Source organism: Penicillium cosmopolitanum (genome assembly GCF_028827165.1).
Source record: "Penicillium cosmopolitanum strain IBT 29677 chromosome Unknown utg000004l:1.0-4361866.0:1.0-4365735.0, whole genome shotgun sequence".
Lineage (NCBI taxonomy): Eukaryota > Fungi > Ascomycota > Eurotiomycetes > Eurotiales > Aspergillaceae > Penicillium > Penicillium cosmopolitanum.
Window position 1 is genome coordinate 823,185 of NW_026622674.1, and position 23,256 is coordinate 846,440.

The following is a 23,256-nucleotide window of genomic DNA, read 5'->3' on the forward strand; positions in this document are numbered from 1 at the left end:
TCACACAACATATACTCCGTAAGTACAGGGATAGAATTGTCGGGACTCCCGTCGTTTCAGACTCGGGGAATCCGAGGCTATCCGTCTCATATAATTACAGGATGGTGGGGACTTCGGAGAAGAATGTAGGCCGGAGGCGCGACGGGCAAAGTCACACAGCGTCTCATTTCCTGCTCAATACAAACAAGTGGATAGCAGATCTGCCCCCCCCTCCCTCCTCTTCTCCCCCTCCCCAGCCCACTTTCTCTTGTGGGCAAAGGCAAAGGCAAAAGGCAAAAGGAGGGGGCTGGGTCCCGACAGAGTGGTACACTAAGTGGGCACTTCTTTTTATTTTTATTTTATTTTATTTATTTATTTATTATTTATTATTTCGATTTCGATTTGATCCATTTCTCAATGAGGATTTTCTTTTTTCTTTTCACTTCTTGCAAACGTACTGTAGCAATAATGTAAAATTCCTAGTGATTGATGTGTTTGATTTAACCTCGGTAGTTCCACTGTGCTGGGACCACTTAGAATTTTCAGGGTTGAAGGATCCATGTACATATTTCACAGAGCGAGACCGAGAGAGAGCCCTCAAAAAAGCAAAAAACCAAGATGAGAAAGGGCCGAGAAAAAGGAGGAAAAAAGCACATAAGCTGGGGCAACCCCCTGTCACCCCCCCCCCCTTAAAGCGTGTACGGAGTAACGAGACCCAGCATTCCGGGTAGAGACAAGTCGATCCGCTTTCCCTGTCCGACTGTTCGAACCCAATCCTCGGGACGAGGAAATCTGGCGTTCCCGCAGGTTTTGATTTAGTTTCGATCATTAGCGGCCGGCGCCCCAGGCCCCAGGCCCCCAAACCTGGTTGGAGACCGGCGTTGTACTGCTTAGGCAGGTCCTTTCATTCGTGCACGGCCACTTTGATGACAGCGCGGTAACAAAATCATTGACCGAGTCTGAATGGAGATCTGGTCCCTGTTCCACACGGGATGTTTGGACTGCGAAACAGTATACGTAGTGGCATTCGTTTTCTCTCTCACACTCGTCCCGAGTACGTAGTCCGAGAGAGAACCGACACTAACGGGCCCAGCCGCTCTCACCCCCGAAGCTGGGACGCTGGAAAAGCTGGAAAAGCTGGGAGGGCCTACCTTCCCGAGGGTTGAACCATGGCGCTGGGATTAGAGCCAAACGGCCATGAGAGAAAAGTGCTCCCCAGATAGGTGCAAGTAACCCCTGTCGTGCGCTGCAGACCCGACACTTTGGATGCTTTGTTCACTTTTCGGGGAGGGGCCGTTCCTTCTGACTCCATCTGGCCATGCACGAACGTCCTGCGACACTGCACAGATGGGTCATGCAAAAAATCACCACTCGAATGAAGTCTCACCACATGGTGAAATGTTGGGGCCCTTCCCGACAAGCACTTGTGAACCTAAAAACCGGGCCCTAGGCCACATCATCATCCCCCCTCTCTCCCCTCTCCCTTCCAGAATGGAGACGGCTGAAGCCCACTGTAACCATCTCACCCGCCTCTGTGTTGTACAGCACAGACAAGGTACGTGTAGCATTGCCCTGCCCTGCTCTGGAGCCTAAGTACCTCGAACTTAGCATTCATCGTCGCATTTATTCCCTGTTTGGGTGGAAGCGTCGCAAGATTCTAGATGGAGCATTGACCCGAGTCGAATCCGCAGATGCCATGTATGTACTTAGCCCATTCGAGCACTTTGAAGAAATACATCGTGAGTTTCACGGAATCCCGAGGGATGGATAGTGGACACCCAACCCCCCTCCAGAAGGAACAAGCCCACATCTTGATGACATATGGAATGCAAAAATATGAAATCAAAAAGTGAAAAGGTTCTGAAAAGCTCGAGAGTGGAATCCTTTTCCGCATTTTCTCTTCCCAGTAGTACTCCATACTCCATACGGAGTACATATCCAGTTGCTTGGCTCCATGATCTTCGTTGCGTGAAGCTGACGAAGAGGAATGGATACTGTTCATATAAACTGGCACTGGTCGGTACTTTTGTGCACCTTCAGATCCGAACAATGCTCTAAGTATCCCTGTAGCGCATCTGCAGGTATTAATTAACCATACGTTTCAATCCAGCCTCCAATGTCCCTTAGGCTCCGCAGGACAAGCGGTGTGAGAGGTAGGAAATGAATTAATCCACTAGAAAAATCCCGAGGGAACGGAGCCCAACGAGGATGCTGCTGATCCTGAACCCGGTCCTGGGACCAGACAACCCCACTCAGATTGGGGGTTGCCATCGGGTCCTTTGGAACCAGCTGTAAAAGCCACTTGGCGCCACAGTACTGCATGCGCATTGGTCAACGGGTAAGGGACCACCCCGACGTGTGTGATCGTATTGGAAACCTGTCACTGGGTCGCTGGTCCAATTGCTGGTTTTTGGTTTGACTGACAGCGGGAGTTAGGCGAAGATCCATTCCCGTGTCCTCGGAATCTCACAATGCAGGGCTTTCGTTTGGCCTGCGTTCTGGCTGGCGCAAGGGCTGGTTCGAATCTGGTTCGAATCGAAATGCTAGAAATTAAAGGTCGTCACCTCCGAAGACCTCGGACATCTCCTGATAGTTATTTCATGCATCCCTTTCTATCGCGGCTGACGGCCAAATCCAAATTTCGCGAGTGATAGTCGGTGGTAGTTTTTGATTTTATTAATATATTTTTTTATTTCCGATTTTTTGATGTTTCTGATCCCTTCTTGGCCGAGTTCCATTACATCATTGGCTCGTGCCAATGGAAATGTGGTTGTAGCGATACTCCCTCGTGCTGAGAAGGGAGAATATGATCTATTCGAATTGATTTTCCATAGCCTGGCGCCTCAGCCGCTGGACCTTGCCTGACTTCAGCCAGCTGAGCCACAGACGTATTCCTTATGATGGAGCAGGAGATGTGCAGTTGAAGCGGCAAAATGACTAAATTTTGCCTCGATCCACACTGTCGGGCGCTCTTGGGCCCCTCGAGGTACACCAAAGAGGTCATATGCGAGCGGCGAACACTGCATTAGTTGACGGCACTGCCGCCTATCCTCAAGGTTTGTTAGCTTAGCCTTAAGCAGCATAACGGACCCAAGTAGTCTATCCTGATACTTGGTATGTATTCAGGAGCGCCGGAGTTGTGTTCGTGAACCATTCCTCGGCTAGTAAACCGACCCGCCCTTTTCCTTTCGCCCTTGGCTCCATGTACAACCCACCCCTCGGGAGTAGAAAAGGAGTTCCTGACGCAAAGGTCGAGTGAGCAGTAGTTCGCGTCAGTGGGGAGACCAGGATTATTCACAGGAAGGTTCCGCAGGCGACTAGGAGGCCGCGTTCGTTGTTGATCGTATTCGATCGGTTGTCGCTCACAACAAGACTTCATTACGGAGCAAAGGCTTTCAGAAATTGAAGCCTGATCCGTACTGTCATCAGAGGATTCTTGTATCGGAAAAGAGGCCACTTCCGACGAAGGACGTTTGACGGATTGGGCGGACCACACTCGCCCTCTCATTCGTACTCGTACGTTTTAGTGCGTGTCTTGTATGACTGTGGCCCCCTCATACAGGCCTTGACAGGTGCCCACGAAGCCTGAATGATCCTCGAGCCGCCATCCAGTCCGAGAGAGCCGTTGCCGCCAACGTCCCCCAGCACCCGATCGCGTCCATGAAAATCACAGCACTTTGATTTCCTCTCCCCTTCAGCACTGAAGGCTGCTGCGCCCCTTGGCCCCGGACAATTCAGCCCCGCCCTTCGCCAAACTCGTCAAACGGATTCGCATATATAGGGGACCATTCTTTACATCCACGACAATCTTAATAATTAGTAGAGAAAGAGGGTGAACATGACGTACTGACAAGCCTTTCATTGATCTTCCCTTCTGTGCTCAAAAAAGCTAACCAACATCTTTGGTCTTTGTTAGCAGCCCAGACTCGCAAACAGTAGAACTGGATCGTGAGTTCCTCGACACTGTCACAGTTCACGGCCGCGAGTATCAAAAAATATTCCATCGACCACCGGGTATATTTTGGACCAGTCGACGATGTAAGAGGAACTGGGAGGAAGGAAGTCTTAAAAAAGGCTCTTGATCACTGACAGCATGACTAGGAAGAAGCACAACGCCTCGACGAAGAACAGCGAGTCTTTCAGCGTATTTTCGATGACCGTCTAATCTTTCCACCAATTCGACGACCACAGAGGGTCCTTGACTGTGGTCACGGCTCTGCATCATGGGCCGTAGAGGTCGCAGAACAGTATCCAGACTGTCAAGTGAGCATATTTTCCGACGCAGTCTCTGATTGTCACCTAACATTCGTTGGTGTCAATAGGTTATTGGCGTAGACATTGCCCCGCACATGAGCCCTGACGATGTGCCTGAAAACCTATGGCTTCAAGTGAGTGCAACCTTTCTTCGACATCACCGCTGATAGTGCCACTGTCTTGCCTATGCTGTCGATCCCGACTTTCCATTCTTTATGACTGGCACGCATGTCGTAGATGGATGCTGGGCCCACACTGGAACGTGTGACCCCTGGAAAACAAGTGCTGACGAGACTCTGCGTAGGTTGACAACCTGAACCGAAACTTCACATTCCCCGCGAACCACTTCGATCTTGTCCAGTCTCGACTTCTTGCGACCGGTATCCACCATTCTCGATGGCCAACCTATGTCCGCGACATTGTGAGGTACGCACAACTCCCAGAGTGAACGACAACAGAAATGCCGGCAGTTTCAAACCATCACCCCCATTTGAAATGACCGTGTTACTGATGTCTTCACTCTCTCACAGGGTGCTGAAACCAGGCGGATGGGTTCAAATGATCGAAATATACTTCAATGTCCAATCGGACAACGGTTCAATCACTGATGAGCATGCCTTGAGACGATGGAGCACACAATACATGCGCGCACAAGAAGACCGAAAGGATCTTAGGATTGGGACCAGGCTGCGAAGCATGTTGACGAGTGCGGGGTTGACAGAGGTCGACACGAAGATGATTCCACTTCCATTGTCTGCATGGGGGAATGGTAAGCCATCTTCTTCCTTGATTTTCTCAGAGGAAGCAGTCTTGACACAATACAGATCAGAGGACACGCGATATCGGCCAGGCCAACAGCGGTAATATTCAAAAGCTTCTTCGATCCTTAGCACTATACCCTCTCACGAAACGACTGCACATGTCGATTGAGAACTTCGACACATTGGTGGAACAGGCACAGGAAGAGGCCAAAGATCCATCTCTCAAAGCATATTTCCCCTTGTAGGTGCAACTACTCGAGACGTGTCTTCAGAAAATCACTGACTCGGCAGATACGTTTGCATCGGCCGAAAGACATGAAGGAAGTTGAGTGTAATACAACAGCGAAGGTCTGTCACGGACCACTGCACATATCATTGCGGACTCAGGATGCCCATGGGCACCATGCGGATCACTTGGCGCTTCGGTTCATTTTGCATTTGCATATTTTGCATTTTCAGAAGCATATACATATTGGACTAGCAAAAGACGGTTAGTGAAGCAAGTGTTCTTGGTTGCATACGTGCTTTTTGTGGGGCAGCAAGTGCCACATTGCTTTTTCAGTGTGATGCTGCGGGATGCGTCTCTTCGGGTCACTTGTAGGGTAAAAGAGGAACCCTAGAGACCGAGCCATAACAGAGCGACATGGTCGCACAGAAACAACCCCCCCCCCCCCAGCAGACTGGGTCGGGCAATGATCCTGATAGCTCCAAACCACCAATTTGAGTGTTCCTTCGGGATCCCTGAGAAGATAGGTGCTTGAGGCTCATAAGGGTCTTCGGGGGGATCGTCGCGGATGTGGTTCCGTGCGGATCGGGAGGATCACCAGGAAGATCCGAGGCCCATTCTGGGCCATGGCAGATATGACGTTCGGGTGAGATAGAGGCTCGGTGGCTTTCCTTTTGAAATAATGACCAGGGTGATTAAGCTCTTAGCATGTCGAGAGAAGATGAGAAACGCTCATGAGTGGGTGGGAGGCGGTACGGAAGAATCCTAAGAGAGCTATGATTTGATCCGACCATATCATATCACGCCGAGATCTCAGATTGACCCTTCATGGTGAGAAAGAGGTAGAGAGAGGCGAGAAATAAGATGCCAACGTTGGGATGAGAACGGGAAAAGAGAAGAGAAGCCAAAGAGAAGCAGGAGGGGGTTGACCCAGACTGACGGGAAGCAGGGAAGGAGAGACCGGGGGAATCGACCATTCGCATTCGCGCCTGCCTCGAGATTTGGATGTGCACAACTCAACCTTAACTCAACTTCGGGCACTTTTTTCCACCTCAACTCATCACTGCTACCAGTACTATTACTGTCATTGCTGCCCAACGGTTGCAGGGGGAGCACGATACACACCCCGGCACAACAAGTTTCCATGGTACGCGCGCTGGAGGATTGTTTACCCTGCGCTTGGTCCTAGGCACGCTATGAAGTGCCTTCTCCTCCCCGACCATTCCGATTTGATCTACAGTCCTGATCATTTGTTTTACTGGCACCTTGTCAACAGCAGCAGCAGCAGCAGCAGCAAAGGATGTCTCTCACAAAAGGTCCATGCCTCAGCCTCACAGGTATTCCGGGGGGCGAGCCGTGGGGGATACAAAGCCAGGTCGAGCCCAAACCGAGCTTTCTGGGGGCAAAGCACCCACCGAACACACCGTTGGCGTCTCCTTACTCTGGCCAGACATCCCCGTTCCAAGGTGCCGGGTTTCAGTGCCCTATTAGAGTTCAGAATGGAATGCACCCCAAGCTAGCGAGATCAAGCATCGACCGCCAGATCCTGGAAATACGAAATGCGCCATTCAATGGCTTTGAATCGGAACTTGAATTCCTATCCTTCTCTCTTGCTACTCTCATCCCCTGAACTTCTCCGAGACACCAAAAGCTCCAGACACAGGCCAGACCTGCCCACCTTCAGAGCTACCGGTCCTAGCTCCCGTGCTATGGGTCTGCCCCTTCAGGGGCTCCGGCAGGGACCAACGGAGAGGCTACGAGTACATATCGTTCTCGGTAGACACTAGAGAACAGTGCCCAATGCATCACACAAAAAGCTATCCACCCAATCGCAAGCCTTGCGAGTCGCCGGAATCCAGTGGTCTGCAGGGTTGTTTAGTGGGAAATGCAAGTGTGCATTTCCCGGAGTCTTGGTGTGGAGCAGAACCGTTGTAGGTAGAGCTGTGTAGAGCAATCAAAATAAAAGGACGGCAAAGGGCCTCCAATTTCCAGCCATACAGCATGCGTTAAAACCACCTTGTGCGATGTGAAGTATGCACGCCAAAACTCTCAACCACGCCTCGCCCGATCTAGATTATTCGACACCTGAATCCTGAGGCATCAAATCTTACCTAATCGGGCAAGGCGGCAAGCGGGGAGAAAAAAAAGTTGGCGCGCGGATTTTCATTTGAGCTGCTACCAACAACTTTGAGCACCCGCCACAATGCCTTCCACATACAATAAGGAAAAGGCATGGGATACGGAGGATATTGATAAGTGGAAGGTAAATTCAATCGTTCCGCAACGAAACCAAAAAAACCCCACCCAGACAAGCTAACCATTCTTTTGCGCCCAGATCGACGAGTTCAAACCCGAAGACAATGTCGCCGGAAACTTCGCTGAAGAGTCCTCTTTCGTCATCCTGTTCCCCAAATACCGAGAGAGTTACTTGAAGGAAGCATGGCCGACGATCACAAAAGCCCTGGAGAAGCAGGGTATCGCCTGCACACTCGATTTGGTGGAGGGAAGCATGGCCGTGAAGACGACTCGCAAAACCTACGACCCAGCCTCGATCCTGAAAGCGCGCGACCTGATCAAGCTACTCTCGCGTAGTGTCCCCGTCACACAGGCCATCAAGATTCTCCAAGACGACATGGCCTGCGACATCGTCAAGATCCGCAACCAAGTACAGAACAAAGAGCGATTCGTCAAGCGACGCCAGCGAATCCTAGGCCCTAACGGATCAACCCTTAAAGCCCTCGAACTCCTCACCAGCACCTACATCATGGTCCAGGGTAACACCGTTTCCGTGATGGGCCCATTCAAGGGCCTCAAGGAAGTCCGCCGCATCATCGACGACTGCATGGCGAACATCCACCCAATCTACCACATCAAGGAGCTTATGATCAAGCGCGAACTGGCCAAGGACCCAACTCTGGCCAACGAGTCCTGGGACCGCTTCCTGCCCAACTTCAAGAAGCGAACTCTCTCCAAGCGCCGCGTCCCGTTCCAGGTTACCGACAAGTCGAAGAAGGTGTATACGCCTTTCCCGCCCGCGCCCGAGAAGAGCAAGGTCGATCTCCAGATCGAGTCTGGCGAGTACTTCCTTTCCAAGGAGGCCAAGGATCGTGCGCAGAAGGAGGAGGTTGTCGAGCGTCAGCGCTTGAAGCGCGACGAGAAGATGCGCGAGCGCGAGAAGGACTTTATCGCGCCCGAGGAGACTCTTCCTGCCGATGCCGAGGGCAAGAAGAAGGAGAAGAAGGACAAAAAGGACAAAAAGGAGAAGAAAGAGAAGAAGGAAAAGAAGAGAAGCGCAAGCGCGATTCAGAGGATGCAGGCGTGGACGATGCTGCCGAGCGCAAGGAGAAGAAAAAGAAGAAGAGCAAATCCAAGGAGGCTGCTTCCGACGAGGAATAAACTGGCTACGTCTTTCGGTCTGGTTCTATTTTGGCGCTTCTGGCAGAGCATGGGTCTGGCGTTTAAATCTTTTCCTCCTTTGCAGTGCTCTCTGTGTTTCTCATGGATTTGTATGTAAAATGATCAATACCAAACTGTCTTTTACTTTCTACAACATGCTTTTCAAACGGTCAAACAAGAATCCATACGCTTAACGGAAGGGTAAAAAAAAGAGTTAAGCCTGTAAGACACTATCAAAGATAAAACATCACCCTTCACCCCGTAAAATCATTAGTTGCTTGTTCTCTGTAAGCTGGTGTTGCCTCCGTTAAGCCCTCAGGCTCATTGCAGTCCATGATAAAGAGGATCATTGGATTCTTCTCACAAGGTATGCCCTAAACCGCATTGTAACGTCCGAGCGGCTCTGCAGGCGAGTGGTGTTCCTCGAGGTGGCTGACTGTAGGCTCCTGCTTATCAACCATGCCCATTTCATGAGCAAAAGTATCATGGGGCTTCCACTTAGCACTAGTCATGGGAGTAGACTCCTCAAGCATCTTGTCGACTTGCTCCAGAGATAGACCCTTGGTCTCGGGAACGACGAAAAAGGCAAACATGAAGCACAAAACGAGAGCGCTGCCCCAGACGAAGAATACCTTGACTGCCAGATTACCCTTGTCCTCGTCCACAATGTACGGGGTGATGACCGCAATGATACAGTTCCAGAGCCAGTTTGAGGCTGTTGCAAGCGCGACGCCCTTGGCTCGAATGGGGAGTGGATAGATCTCGCCGATGACGACCCACGCAGCAGGGACCCCAGGTGGTAGCAAACGCAGCGATGTAGAAGCAAGTGAAGACGATCAAACAGATCTCTCTGTGTGAAAAGTAGCACGAATGTCAGTTCACCGCTCACTATCGTTGTATATTGAAATTATCCTTGACTTACGCAGCGTGTTGTCCCTTGGCGGCAACGCCAACGATGGCGACGATAAACTCGCAGGCACACATGACAGCGGCACCATAGATGAGGAGCTTACGGCGACCAAACTTTTCCATCATGTAGAACGAGGCGGGGGTGGTCGTAACATTGACAATGCCTGTGATGGTCGAGATCAGGAAGGGATTCTTGATGCCCACCTGCAGGAAGAACGTGGTCCCGTAGTAGACTTGAAGTTTGTTAATTATAGAAACATCTCACAATCCTTCAGTTCAAACTCACAGATGAAGTTGATACCAGTCCACTGCTGGAACATTTGCAAACAAGTTCCCATGATCACTCGGTGAAGATTTCCACGGCGAGACATGCCCCCTTTGAAGCAGTCGGCCCAAGAAGTGCTCGCAATTTGCTTTTCGTACTCGAAGTTGGCTTTGATCTCTGCAAGTTCTGCCTGAATAGCCGGATTGGTTCCGGGCTGACCTCGAACTCGCTCCAGGAACGGAGGGCATCCTCCATCCGACCACATTTGACGTAGTAGCGAGGGGACTCGGGGAGGAAGAAAAGTCCAACGGCGAGAATGAAGGCCCAGATGAACTGCATTCCAATGGGAATACGATAGGAGGACCGATCAGGGCGATTTTTGCAGCCTTGATCGACGCCAGATGCCACGAGTAATCCGATTGTGATCGCCCATTGGTAGACGGAAACCAACAGCCCGCGGACTTTGCGAGGACTGATTTCAGAGACGTAAAGGATGACAGTAGCAGAGACACCCCCAACACCCAAACCAGCGACGAATCGACCTGCCACAAGACCAGCGATGTTGACGGTACCGACTTGGACAGCCACGCCAATGGAGAAGATCAGACACGAGAGCATGATGGTGAGGCGACGGCCAAGACGCTCAGCGGCACCGCCACCGATCAAAGCGCCGATAAAGGTGCCGGCAGAGAGGATGGATGTGATGAGTGACTTGCGCGAGGTGGCAATGATGTAGCCGTCCGGATCCTTGGACTTTGGCACCACATGGCCGAAATGTTTCTTGACATAGGGCATGCCTAGAACACCCGAGATGTAGCCAGAGTCATAGCCATAGAGAATACCTGAAACAAGTAAGATTCAACAATCATAAAATCGAGAAGTTTGTTAGTACTAACCTCCAAAGCTGGCGAAGCCACAAATCAGATAGGCATGCCAGGTGACTGGGGCCTCGATGAGGTTGAGATCAGCCGTGCCGACAAGGTGGCTGGCCATGTTGAGATCATGGGATGGCTTAACAAAGGAGAATATTTTGATAGGAGACAATCAAGTGAGTCAATTATTGGGTGAGGTTGACCATGTGGGATAAGGAAAGGAAGAGGAAGAGGAGGGGAAGAGAGGGAGGAGAGGGAAGCAAAGCAAAGCAGGCCTAATGTGGAAGGTGCCGTCAGCAAAAACCAACAAGGCAACGGTGAACGGTGACGGTGACACACAAAACGGGAACATTCACTGGGAGATACTATGGAAAAATAATTATTGTGAGACATGGAATATGGAATATGAGTACCCTAATCCTAATAATTGGCATTGATAAGGTCATGTTATGTGGTACTCAGTAAGGCCATCTTCTTTCATATCATCTTTCTCCAAAGGTCTTGATTCATTGTTACATGATCAAGAAGTACATTTGGGATTACTCCTCCATTACGGTGTGACTATACACGCCATATACGGTATCTTCTTCCTTACTCGTAAGATATCATCAACTGATAGGGATTTAAGCATTTGGAGATAGGGATCTCGAATCTCGGGATACAAGGAAACCCCTGATATAAAGGTACCAGAGCCACGATTTCTCTATATTACACAGAAACATCAATATCAAAACCTTTTCGAGTGACAAAATAAATCCCTCGGGGTCCAGCATTGCCGTGAATGCTTCTAGAATCCTCGATTGCCACGCTGGTCAGCCGTAGAAATCCCACCTGGCCGAGTCAATAAGTCGCACAGGATTCGGACCCCGGATGAAACCCGAGAGGGGTACAGCCATTCAGCGGGTAGGGATGTCGTATGCAACTAGCCGTCCAGCGGGGAAATAATCTCAGACTGAACTGACTGCTAGACGCGAAGTGATTCAAAGGAGTCTACGCGTACATTTCACTTCGACTTCGATAGTATGGTCAGCAAAATTTGTTAATAATTCAAAATATCATTATCAATTAAAGACCCGAAACTGATATAACAACACGCCGATTTAGAGAATAGTACTAGATATCGTACTAGTAGCTAGTTAGGCAGTAGGGATATACCGCCGGCGCAAGGACGCCTGCGCTAGCCAGAGCCGTTCGCTCGGAACGAAACAGTAGACAAAACTCCGTCAAGAATCTGAGTAGCATCAGAGGGTAGCTCTTGTACCCTCCAAGCAATATAACCGTCGGGCCGAATTAAAACGGCTCCGCTTGAAGAGACACCAAAAGCCTTCTGGAAATCTTGCTGCCGGGCAAGCTGTACATCGTGACCAAATTGGAGAGATTGAAGGGGGATAGGCGAGTCCTTGGCCACGCTCGTAGCAGCATCACGCCAAACAGAACTCTCGGAAACAACTGTCCACCTGTTATGGTCAAGTAAATCCAAGAGCGGAACTCGCTCCCCACCCTTGAAGACCCAAATATGAGGAGAAAGGGTACCAGGCTGACCATTCCACTCATCAGGTTTCATCGCCCTCGGCACACCCTCATCCGTCCCAACAAAACCCTTAGAAAGGTAAATCTGACCAAACTCCATAGCATCATCGTCGATCTTCTCGCCAGCAGTCGTAGCCGCATCAAGATGCACTTTATAATCCGCACGCACGAAGATCTGATCATGCCGCAGCAACGCAACAGGACGTCTCTCGGCATCATACGTGTCCAAGATATCCTCTGACGATGTTCCAGATAGAACAGCCGAGAGTTTCCATGCAAGATTATGCACGTCGTGGATACCGGTGTTCGCGCCATATCCACCCCGATTTGGCGGTAGGGTGTGCGCCGCGTCGCCGGCGAGAAAGATTCTTCCGGATCGAAACGTGTCTGCAACAAGGGCAGTCAATTCCCAACTACCGGTGGTGATTATTTCAATGGGGAAGTCGGATCGTCCGATAGCTTGGTAAATTGCCTCTCGAAGGGCATTCTCGTCGCGCTCGATGTCGTCTTTGAACATTAGTGCCCATCGTCCATCACTGTAGGAAGCGAGAAAGGCTTTGAGGTCGGTTTGTTCAATGTCGAATTGTACGATTCCTTTCGTCCATGCTTCTATCGGGGCGCGGAATAGGACGCTGTGCAGGTTTTGCATGAATCCTCTGCCGTGGCGTGGGATTTGGAGTAATTCACGAATTGTGCTCCGGTTGCCGTCCGCGGCGATTACGTAGGAGCCTTTGATTTGATGCTGATCTCTTTGAGTGTCTTGAACGGTGACGGTGACTCCTTCGGTATTTTGATCGAACGATATGACCTTCTGTTGCCGGCGAATATCAGCGCCTCGCTCGAGTGCAAGTGCTTCGAGAATGGGCTCTAATTTATCCTGTGGGATGGCTGAGCCACGTTCCACCGAATACTCCTTTTTGGGACCATCGGGCTTCGAAGGTTTTTGTTCATGTTTGTTGGTCTCAGAGGTTCTCTTGGTGTCAGACCAGGACGAGTTATTGACCCATTCGCCAGTCACTCTTTCGACGTGGGCGCGCTGAAGAACGAAGTTTTCGGGTGCGGGGTCCTTGTTCTCGATTCCAAGAGAACGATAAATTTCCATGGTCCGGGTTGTAAATCCAATAGCTCGCGGGTGCTGGGAAATTCCTCCATGTTTCTCGAGGACGATGGTTGGTACTTTTTGGGAGGCCAGGCATAGAGCTGCGGAAAGCCCAACGAGACTGGCGCCCACCACGATGACAGGCTGTTGAGATATGGACATTGTGGAATATGGAAATTGTTTGTACTTATATTCAGGATGATAACCTTGGAAGAAATATCATTAATTGTGTCTGGTGAAATAGAAACAGGGCCAGCTTATAAACAATTTGACGGGAGGATACTCGGCGCCGAGACGAGGTTAACTGTTTTTGTTCGGCGCCGAGGCCTACCATTCATCGATTCCGGGCCTGACAGCACAAATACTAGTACCACATGTTTAATGCTGGTCATAGTAAATTTAGGTATGTCCAATTTAGATTGTGGAAAACAAATACAAATGATATTTAACGCCAGTCGTGTATGGGCGGCATATGAACTATATACAGGGGCCGAATATGTGAACCAGACCAAGGTATGCTTCCAAGGTCCTTGATCTAGACAGCGTTCGACACACTGCTCTCCGTCGCAGAGGCTCCATTGCCCCTCAAGCGTCGCAGCTTGTCGACTAAAAACTTCTCTTGTTCCTCCTGGCTCTTCTTGAGGTCGACCCAGAAGAACAAGACGCCAAAACTAACCAAGCTGAGCGCGAAGAGGAAGTAAAACGGAGTCGAGTTGTTGTGACTAGGGCTCGCGTCAATAATGGCGCTAGAGACAATAGGCCCGATAAAGGAAGAAGTTTTGCCGATGATGCTGAACAGGCTGAAAAAGAGGAACTCGTGGCCTCGAGGTGTGACCTCGGAGATCATGATTTGAGAGTAGCTGTACCAGGGGCAGACAAAGAAGCCATAGTACGCTTGGTAAACCTTTGTTGACAGCATGTTAGCATCGTTTTTTGTAACCGTCTTCGCCGCATTTCAACTTACCCAGACTTCCCATGTGTTGTGGAATCCAAATTTGTTTGTCCAGATTCCGATCATGCCCCAGCCGTCCAGAAGGATGATCGCAACCGCAATGGTATTGAACATAGTTTTAGTGCCTAGTCTATAGCGCTTTTGTACAAACCAGAAGGTATAGATACCAGCCGCCTGTGTTGGTTGGTATAAGTGTTAGGGGGTTTCTTTCGGGGTATCCAGCGGGAATGCAAACATACCTGGGCAGCGATTCCCACAATCAGGAGATACGTCAATTGTAAGGTATTATAAGCCACGATACTATTTTGCAATGTAGCAATCACCGTGACAGTAGTGTTCAAAGAGTCTCCGAGCAAGAAATATCCTATGATAGTATGTGGTCAGTCTTGGAATCACAACTTGCAAGCCGATTCAGGGGAAGTATTACCAACAAGGTAGATGAAGCTCTGCTTCAATTTCCAAATCTGTTGCATCGCATGCCAGACTTGCCATATTCCCGCAATCAGGACACCCCGTGGACCGGGATCTTGACCGGGGCGGCGCTTCTCCAGGAAGAACCAAGGCAAAGAGACAAGCAGCCATACGCCCGAGACAAAAGCAATAAGCACACTAAGCCCCCAGTTGTTTTCCTCTTGGCCGGCATTGACATCGAGGCCAAACATAATACCGACGATGACGGCTAGAATGACAACCTCTCCACAGGACTGCACATAGAAGGCGACATTGGCGAGATGGCTACGCGCCATAGTGTCGGCATAGTCGTATTCATCGCGAGTGATTCGCCCCGCAGTAAATGCCTCGGCCTTCTCCTTCATTTCAGAGGTGTTACGAGCTAGTCCGGGGAAGGCGGCGGTCCAGAAAGTCAAAGTGGTTTGGTAGGCGATCAGACCAACAATATAGAGTCCGACCGCAACCTCCCATTTGTCCCATGTATGCACCCCGAGCCAGCCAAACCCAATACCCCAAGCAATGATGGAGAGAGCGATCAGGATGTTGGGTCTCCAGTAGCCAAAATCGGCGAAACTACCGATGGTCAAGAAGACAAACACTTGTATGGCAAACGAGATGCCGTTACAAAGTAGTACGATACTGTTTATGGACCGGGGACTTCCCGCAAACTGCATGACACCGTCGGAAGGTGCGGCCTGGTATAACAAATTCTGGAAAGCCGTGGGCGCGAAGTCTATCACATAGGGTATTAGAAGAGGACCTCAGGGTCTTGGGATCTCCCGAGGTTCGCGAAGATCGAACGTACTGAATAGCGACAATCCATTGTTTCCGATATAATAGCTAGATATGGGGTGTCTTTAGTTTCAAGCCCCAAGTTTGAGCCTGCTTCCTCTTCAACGAACAACGCACGCATAATAAGCCCAGATCTCATTCTTGGTCGTGCGATAATTGTCATCGAACTGATCGGGAGCCACGAGCTGCTCCGACTTGTCCCCGAGGGCAATCTGAGACACGTCGTGATCCACCTCCTCGGCGGAGAGGGTGTGCTTGTCTTTATCGGGCTCCATGATCCCAGGATCACTCGAGGGGAATAGCGAAGGGAGTGAGAAAAGGAGGAGAGAAAGAGGAGAAGGGAAAAAACAAATTGACTGATAAATACGGGAGTTCTGTCTGGCTCGGCCGCTCTTGCCCCGCGCGGTGCCAAACCCTGTGTAGCTTCAAACGGCCAGTCGCATTGGATTGAAAGTGCCGATCGCACGATAACAATCTGGGTAGGCCCCACGCTATGCCCGCGTCCGGCCTAGATAGACCTTAGCGACTCGGCCCGGGACCTATCACAGCCATCATACACCGGACGTGCATTTAGTGGAAAGATAATGGTCCGGCTTTTCTATTACGCGGCTCAGATTTGGCGGGCGTAGAAGATGTATACTGGCCAGACTTGGGAAAGCAGTGGAAGGAGGTAACATTTTGGGTAGGGTATTTATCAGATGCAAGATAGTAGGCAGCGAACGAACCCTTGGAACTCCACTAAAAACGATCGGCTTCCCGGCGTCTGGGGTAGTCACGCGCTTTGCCGACCGTACGGCCAAAACACCAGTGACAGTGGGTCATTGTGACTCCAAGCCTGCAGGGCTAGTCCCAATACTACACAAAAGATGAATACGAGTCCAGAGTGAAAGGCACCGACTGGTTGAGTATTTCCGTGGGATCTGCTGGTACAGGGCAAGATCACATCCTCAAAGGGTGCAGTGACCTGCCAGGGCCAGTGCCAGTGCCATATCCACGTGACCGGGTGTCTATAATTATGCGGCACAAATCAAGATCCATACGAATAGTGCTACCGTACTAATAACCTTAGAATGGCATACTTTCACTTGAGAATGATCTGACGACTTTCTAGTAGCTATTTCAAACATACTCCGAATCATCATGGTTGGCAGCATACTTTTATCAACACCTAGCTGAGACCAGTGATCATTCTGCACGGACCGCGACTCTTCCAAATTTGCTATTTGATAGGCTCTCAGCCCAATCCGAACTTAAATACGAGAACCCCTCGAGATCAGAAGAATTGGCGGTTTTAGGGTTCCGAAGGCTGAAGCCAAGCAACTGTCATCTCAATGCCAAGGTGATCGACGTGGAAATTTCAAACTAAGTGAACGGGAGTTGAGGAGAATTCCAATTCCATTCCAATTCTACCATTGCGAGCAATTGAGCATCAGTATGGGGCTAGTAGTACAGAGCGCAACTAAATTGGACACTACCTTAGTGAGCAGGATTGCGTGGATGGGAAGGAACCAATTTTCGGGATGTTCGCATGGGAAGGAGCGAGGGGGAACATCCATGATTCATGACATCATCCTCATCACTTTTTTCTCCCCTTGGCCATGCCCTTGACCCTTTGGCCTCATTTTTGTGCACAAATGTGCCATGCATCAATTCCAAGTCTACGAGTACTAACTGCTACGAGTACTAACTGCTACGAGTAATACTAACATTGCCACCCACGCCTTCTCGGATCAGACGGAAGACAAGCACTCGCTAACGAAAGACGGCCCACTTGGTTCAGCCATGCCGTTGGATACCTCATTTCGCGCCGCCCCGTTAGTTGAAGCACGCTCAACTTGATTGCGGACGCCAATGGATCAATCAGTAGTACCCATACAACCAGTTGTGGGTCAGGACAGGAACTAACAGGTGGACCGAAGCCTCTAATTGACTGGAGACCTTCTTCCTCATGTGAAGCACTGGCGATGCCAACCAGGAAATCACGATGATCGGATGGCCATTGCGTATCCCTCCTCCACTCCAGCTTCGGAGGGGGGTTGGAAGAACTCCGCACTCGCTGTTAGTCTATATGTTGACCCTTGTATCCACCAAGGGTCTTTCTGTCTGGTTTTTCTCTTTCGTCTCTAATCCTCTTCTTCACTCGAGAGGAGGTCGGCGCCTTTTTTCACCAGTTTCCTCCCTCATCGACCACCGCTGCCGATCCCTGGTGATAACAGAGCCATTTTCGCTCTGTCTCCACTATAGCTTGAACATTTGAAAAGAGTTTACCCGACAAAGATTTGACTCCAAGTCACAATGGAGGAAGGGAATCCTAGACGCCCGAGAGCCGTGGTGAGTGCACTTCAAGTTCTAGATATATCATGTTGGAGATTTATACCAAGTTCTTGTCTAACATGGTCGCTACTACTAGTCTGGTGCTAGAGGTGAAGCGCCTACTTCACCTACTCGAAGTAATCGCGAATTGAGAGATGATGACGCTGTTTCGCCCACTCGCCCATTCCCGGCAATCGATGAAGCTCAGGAGGGTATTCGTCGTCGAAGCTCCGCAGCAAGAAGCCGTGGTAGCGGAGTGCCGAGCCTCGCCCCAAGAACAACCCTGGCACAGAGAACCGCAGGCAAGTTCACTTTGGCGGGACCCGATGACACTCCTCAGATGGCACTTGCCCACGAGCCATTCGTGCAGCCTGGATATGCCGACCTGAACCCTTCTTATGAACAACCAAGCAATGCAAAGCCCGTGTGGTCGCTGGCCAAGCCATTGCCTCGCGTGGTACGACCAGGAATGGTACCGACCAAAGAAGAGCTGCTCGAAAAGCGTGCCAATGCCCAGCTTCCTGCTGAGAACTCCCAGAGGATTGGACTGGACGTGGATCCAAATGACCTCGAACAAGGCAGGATCGATAAAACCACGGACCCGCGAAAGATGGCTGCACAGGTGGAGGATGCTCGTCTGCAGCGTGAGGCAAACTTCATGAACAAGGTTCTGAATGGAGAAACAGCAACCTCTGTTGGTGGAAGACGCTCCCGACGTTTCTCTCGGACGTCTAATCAGGTGAGACGCCCGTCCCAATGGGAAGATCAGCTATCGACTGTGGAAGAAGGCGGATCTCAAGCGACCGATGATGGCCAAGGCCAGAACAAGCCACCTGACTATCTGGTCGACGATCCGCTCCAAACTGTCCCAGAGGTTCCGGAGAACGCGATAGATGATGATGAGCTGGCCGCCAAACTGGAGTTCCCAGGCCTGGACAGCGCAACGGTCCCAGAAGATCTACACCCATTAGTGCAGGATCTCGTTGAAGATGAGATTCACAACAATCACACTACCTGGTCCGTCATTCGAACACACCACCGTGAGGCTCTAGCCGAAGCTCTAGCTGTCTTTGTCCAATTGACTATTGGATTCTGTGCCGACTTGTCCGTGACCGTGGCAAACGCGGGAAACCCCAACACCACTGCATGGGCCTGGGGTTTCGCTACTATGATCGGTATCTACATCTCTGGTGGTATTTCCGGTGCTCATCTTAACCCGGCGATTACTATAATCCTCTGGTTCTACCGTGGCTTCCCTAAGAGCAAGATGCCCGAATACTTTGCCGCTCAATTTCTCGGCGCTTTTTGTGCTGGGCTAGTGGCGTACGGGATCTACTACGAGTCTATCGCTGACTACATTGGTAGTAACGTCGACACTGGAATTGTGACAAGCTTCGTGACCGGCCAACGCGAGACTTGGATTAGCCCTGCCACGGCCTTCTTCACTGAATTCCTCGGTACGGCCTTCCTTGTAGTGACTGTCTTGGCCCTCGGTGACGACCAGAACGCACCGCCTGGAGCTGGTATGAGCTCGTTGATCATCGGCCTTGTCATCACCTGTCTGAGTATGACATTTGCCTACCAAACCGGCGCTGCCTTCAACCCCAGCCGAGACTTCGGTCCTCGACTTGCTCTCCTCGCTCTTGGTTACAGTAGTGATTTGTTCCTTAACCCATACTGGTTTTATGGTCCGTGGGTGGGCGCTGTGGGTGGCGGCTTTTTCGGTGGTTTCCTGTATGACTTCTTCATCTTTACTGGTGGAGAGTCTCCTGTCAACTATCCGATTGAGAGAACCCAACGCGCGATGAAGAAGAGCCGTTCGAAGTGGAGGCGCCGTCTGCATATCGGAAAGCGAAAGCCGAAGAGCGTCGCTATGCCATGATCTGGCTGACCTCCAAGTGCGCGTCCTGAAGCGCTACACTGAGCCTATCATTTTATTGTAAATACTTCAATTGCCCCGGTGGTTATAATGCATGATCGGCCAACCCCTAGGCTTATCCACAAAGCCGATCCATTCAAGCGATTTCTTGGCTTTCTCGACCTTGTTTTGAAGTTCCTAGTGTACATAACGAGCATTCCCTTTTTGTGTGACAATGATTGTTCCTGGTCTAACCTCGAATAACATCACTCTATACTCTTACGGCTGTCTGAATCATCGTTCACAATTTACCAAAAGCCATAATTCAACATGGAAATAGACATCCCTGGTTGAATGCAAGTCATATCGGCAGGACCAACTTCCCTGATTGCCTCAAAGCTTCCCTCCAGCTACCTACATTCTTATTCTCATCCATAATCGACCAAATCTCCCGAATAGTCCTCCACTGCCGTGTAAAATTCCCCAACGCATACCCTTGCATGCGCTCCCACCATTCTACCCAAGGTTTACGATCAGAGGCTTCGCATGCCGCAATGAAAGCCGGCCAGGACATGGGAGCGGCACGTTTTTCTCCAGCAAGGTACTCATCTTTCAGATCCTCAGCCCGCTTGAGATTTTCCCAAATTGTTTCAACGTAGTTTTCCAGATTGACGGAGCGAGAGGGTTCGATCGTGCGATAGTAGAATATCGCTATTGCGCTGTGAAATGCTCGAGCCTGACAGTAGACTATCTCACGCATAGTCTGCTCTTTTGATCCCATCAGATGTAACGTCTCTGAGTCGATGTTCCAGGATAAGAGTCTGTCTTCTATTGCTGTGCATGTCTCTAGTAGAGGCAAGGGGATGTCTTGATCCTGGTAGAAAGACAAGCGCTCGGCGGCTTGGCAGGTCTTCTTCAAGAGATTTCCTAGAGTCGGGGTAATTCCGTACATGTACTCGATGCTCCAATCGTTGACGTCAAAATGAATGGACTTAAGGAGATCACTGTCTATTTTCGAATTTTTGGGTTCAAGATCGTATGTTGTTGTCCGAGTTAAGAGGCTTAAGAAATGGGAAATACTGTTGACTTGACGAGTGGGGCCGTCAATTAATTGACAATCGAGTTGGAGCTTTTGTAATTGACGACAGCCTTTCAGGTGGACTGGGAAATCGGAGTCTTCTCCAGTTATGGTCTGTCTTCTTGTTAGTATAGATGATCGGACAGGCCGGAAAACCCCCCGACCACTTACATCGATGGTGACTAAGGCAAGCATTGCTGTGATATAGACCATGTACTGTTCAGGTCTGGCGGGTGTGACTAACCCGATACTTGAATTGAGGGCCTGCAAAGCTTTTGCTCTGTGCTGGAGGCCGATTTTATGATATTTGGGCGAACCGTCTAAGAGGTTACGCAGATGAAATGCTGCGGCCGAGATCAAGCTATGAAAGAGTGATGAGAAGACACCAGAAGGGGCCTGTGGAATCTGAGCCATGATTGAGTCGGGACAACCCTGAAGCGCGAATGGGAAATACGTCGTTCGCCAAGGGTTTCTGTCATGGAAGACTGGCTGTAAAAGATCTGCAACATGAGTTTGGTAGTGGTGCAATAACAGAGATATGTTGGGATCTTCGACGAGAGGCATTGTCAGCTCGTGATATGGCGACGGGTCTAACGCACTGGATTCGTGTGTTGTCGCATGCGAGTTGATGTGACTGGGTGAATTTGAGACAGACAACGATGAATCCCAGCTGGGGAATATCGCCTCATCCAAAGCGGCATTTTGAATTATGAGGTCGTTCGAAAACAGGTCAGACAATATGTCTTCAAAAGCCTCTTGGCTTGGAAGGTTATGGTCGTCGGATATAGTGTTCGTATGTGTCACGATATCACATCCACTAATGCTTTCTTCTTCGGCTGTCATGCAGTCAACCTCCTGAGATAAAGCAGGGTCGGCTTGAAAGATGCCAAATGGACCCTTAGTGACGGTATGTAAGGGAGTCGAGACCGTGTCGATTACCGACAAGAGTCGATTGATCTCATCATCCCGAATGGTAGGCAGACACAGCCGATCTGCCCAGGAACATTAGAATTTCTATCACTTGAACGCGGGTCAAGATACCCACCAGATCTGATCTGCCTACGGCCCAGGCCCTGGATATCTTGCTTCTTGCCAGTAACCCAACACAGATTGACACCATAACCAGCACACTGCAAGCCAGATTTCTGGCAAACTCCACATCCATCCTCCTGTCGCTCGTCACATTTGACCTTTCGAGATCTACAAGTCCAGCACCTGCGAAGGTTAATCAATGTTCATAATTCGTTGTTTTTTAGCTGGAATATTGGAGAAAGAGCCTACCCAGTGAACGTTACTGACTTCGGCTTGCGCTTGCGGGGCCGCGTGGTGGACCTACGGACAGTTGGGTCCATTGAAGCGCTCATGATTTGGGCTCTTGCATTGGTCGATTTATTCAGTATGCCACGGTATTATTGGTTCTAACGCATTATCACTGGACTGAGAGTGTGTTTGCTGTGAGGATTGAGGCTTGACTTCGCCATAACAGTCTACTTATCATGCGGGGTCAAGTTAGTCATGCGACGACTGAAGCTAACTTATCTAAGCGGGTGGCCATTCTAGCTTTGAGCATACCTTCCAAGCTTTCTGCTGGGCATACCTTCTCACAATATCTCAGTTATAATCCGAAGACCCCAAGTTTATAATCTAATTCTATCATAAGCAATGGCTGCTGAAATATTGAGTTGTAAATTGTAATATATCGCATTTACAATCGTATGCAAGATGGCCACTCCTGTCGCTTACTTCCACGCTATCTCTGAACTTGGCACATAAGATAAGCGTAGTCAACCTGACCTTGGAGGTGGAATCTTGAGGATAAGCTGGAAGAAGAGGTGAAGTGGTTGATTTTAAGAAGCTCAGTTCGCAGTCCCAAAGGCAGTTAACTTAGATGGCCCAGAAATAACAATTTTCCCACTGATCCACATCAGAGGCATATCACCTGATGGCTAGACCAATTCCTTGATTACATAGGATGAAAACATAGATCCCTACCCCTTATCTTGATATACGGTGCTCGATAAGCGCTGGGTGGTCAGTAGTGTCAGGTCAAATACTCCAATCCATTCCCGAGGTCTGAAAGAGAAGGTGTCAGCGAGACCATCGATAAGATTCACCATCGGCTTTAAACCTCTCAATGGACGGCATTCGCCTTGCAAGACATTACATACAAATAAATAAAGAATGGAGGCTTTCTAAATTCGAATATACACCTACGCCAATATTTTCCATCTCACAACCAATTAATTATTCGCCACGATGCATCTCGCGATCCCGCCTTCTCCCAAACAAAGAAATACAAAGTCCTTCCAGCGAGTCGAGTACTCAGGAAAGTCTACCCAGAAGACGAAGAACCAGAATATCGCACTGCAGTCGGAACTGAGTGGCACCTCGCCCATCTGGTCACTTAAGCCTCTCTCATTTCTGAAGTCGGTGGCTTCCAAGCACAACTCTCGGAAACAGGCAACATGATGCCCTGTCTACTTCTCTTTTCCATATCTGTGGGTCACTCCCTTCCTGCTTCG

General features: G+C 50.0%; 8 protein-coding genes across 8 annotated transcripts; 4 read left to right on the forward strand and 4 right to left on the reverse strand.

Annotated features, from left to right (window-relative positions):
• Positions 1-3,817: 3,817 nt before the first annotated feature.
• N7509_001749 (class I SAM-dependent methyltransferase) lies at positions 3,818-5,239 on the forward strand (the record flags this gene model as incomplete). Its single annotated transcript, XM_056626386.1, has 7 exons — positions 3,818-3,822; positions 3,896-4,017; positions 4,088-4,242; positions 4,302-4,367; positions 4,538-4,659; positions 4,764-5,002; positions 5,058-5,239. 7 exons carry the CDS (start codon positions 3,818-3,820, stop codon positions 5,237-5,239), a joined length of 891 nt encoding a protein of 296 aa, XP_056492181.1.
• A 2,184-nt stretch (positions 5,240-7,423) lies between these two features.
• On the forward strand, positions 7,424-8,734 carry N7509_001750 (KRR1 small subunit processome component; the record flags this gene model as incomplete). Its single annotated transcript, XM_056626387.1, has 2 exons — positions 7,424-7,483; positions 7,556-8,734. 2 exons carry the CDS (start codon positions 7,424-7,426, stop codon positions 8,732-8,734), a joined length of 1,239 nt encoding a protein of 412 aa, XP_056492182.1.
• A 256-nt stretch (positions 8,735-8,990) lies between these two features.
• N7509_001751 (sugar porter family MFS transporter) lies at positions 8,991-10,783 on the reverse strand (the record flags this gene model as incomplete). Its single annotated transcript, XM_056626388.1, has 6 exons — positions 8,991-9,350; positions 9,397-9,466; positions 9,539-9,758; positions 9,812-9,980; positions 10,010-10,632; positions 10,687-10,783. 6 exons carry the CDS (start codon positions 10,781-10,783, stop codon positions 8,991-8,993), a joined length of 1,539 nt encoding a protein of 512 aa, XP_056492183.1.
• A 1,056-nt stretch (positions 10,784-11,839) lies between these two features.
• N7509_001752 (uncharacterized protein) lies at positions 11,840-13,453 on the reverse strand (the record flags this gene model as incomplete). Its single annotated transcript, XM_056626389.1, has 1 exon — positions 11,840-13,453. One exon carries the CDS (start codon positions 13,451-13,453, stop codon positions 11,840-11,842), a length of 1,614 nt encoding a protein of 537 aa, XP_056492184.1.
• Positions 13,454-13,826: 373 nt separating this feature from the next.
• Positions 13,827-15,760, reverse strand: N7509_001753 (putative autophagy protein (Atg22); the record flags this gene model as incomplete). Its single annotated transcript, XM_056626390.1, has 6 exons — positions 13,827-14,195; positions 14,256-14,417; positions 14,483-14,607; positions 14,671-15,426; positions 15,499-15,533; positions 15,603-15,760. The coding sequence occupies 6 exons, from the start codon at positions 15,758-15,760 to the stop codon at positions 13,827-13,829; spliced, it is 1,605 nt and encodes a 534-aa protein (XP_056492185.1).
• Positions 15,761-17,780: 2,020 nt separating this feature from the next.
• Positions 17,781-19,680, forward strand: N7509_001754 (MIP/aquaporin family protein; the record flags this gene model as incomplete). Its single annotated transcript, XM_056626391.1, has 2 exons — positions 17,781-17,816; positions 17,896-19,680. 2 exons carry the CDS (start codon positions 17,781-17,783, stop codon positions 19,678-19,680), a joined length of 1,821 nt encoding a protein of 606 aa, XP_056492186.1.
• A 337-nt stretch (positions 19,681-20,017) lies between these two features.
• Positions 20,018-22,098, reverse strand: N7509_001755 (Zn(II)2Cys6 transcription factor; the record flags this gene model as incomplete). The annotated part of the gene is made up of 4 exons (XM_056626392.1): positions 20,018-20,848; positions 20,906-21,726; positions 21,780-21,949; positions 22,016-22,098. 4 exons carry the CDS (start codon positions 22,096-22,098, stop codon positions 20,018-20,020), a joined length of 1,905 nt encoding a protein of 634 aa, XP_056492187.1.
• Positions 22,099-22,990: 892 nt separating this feature from the next.
• N7509_001756 (uncharacterized protein) lies at positions 22,991-23,203 on the forward strand (the record flags this gene model as incomplete). The annotated part of the gene is made up of 1 exon (XM_056626393.1): positions 22,991-23,203. One exon carries the CDS (start codon positions 22,991-22,993, stop codon positions 23,201-23,203), a length of 213 nt encoding a protein of 70 aa, XP_056492188.1.
• Positions 23,204-23,256: the final 53 nt, after the last annotated feature.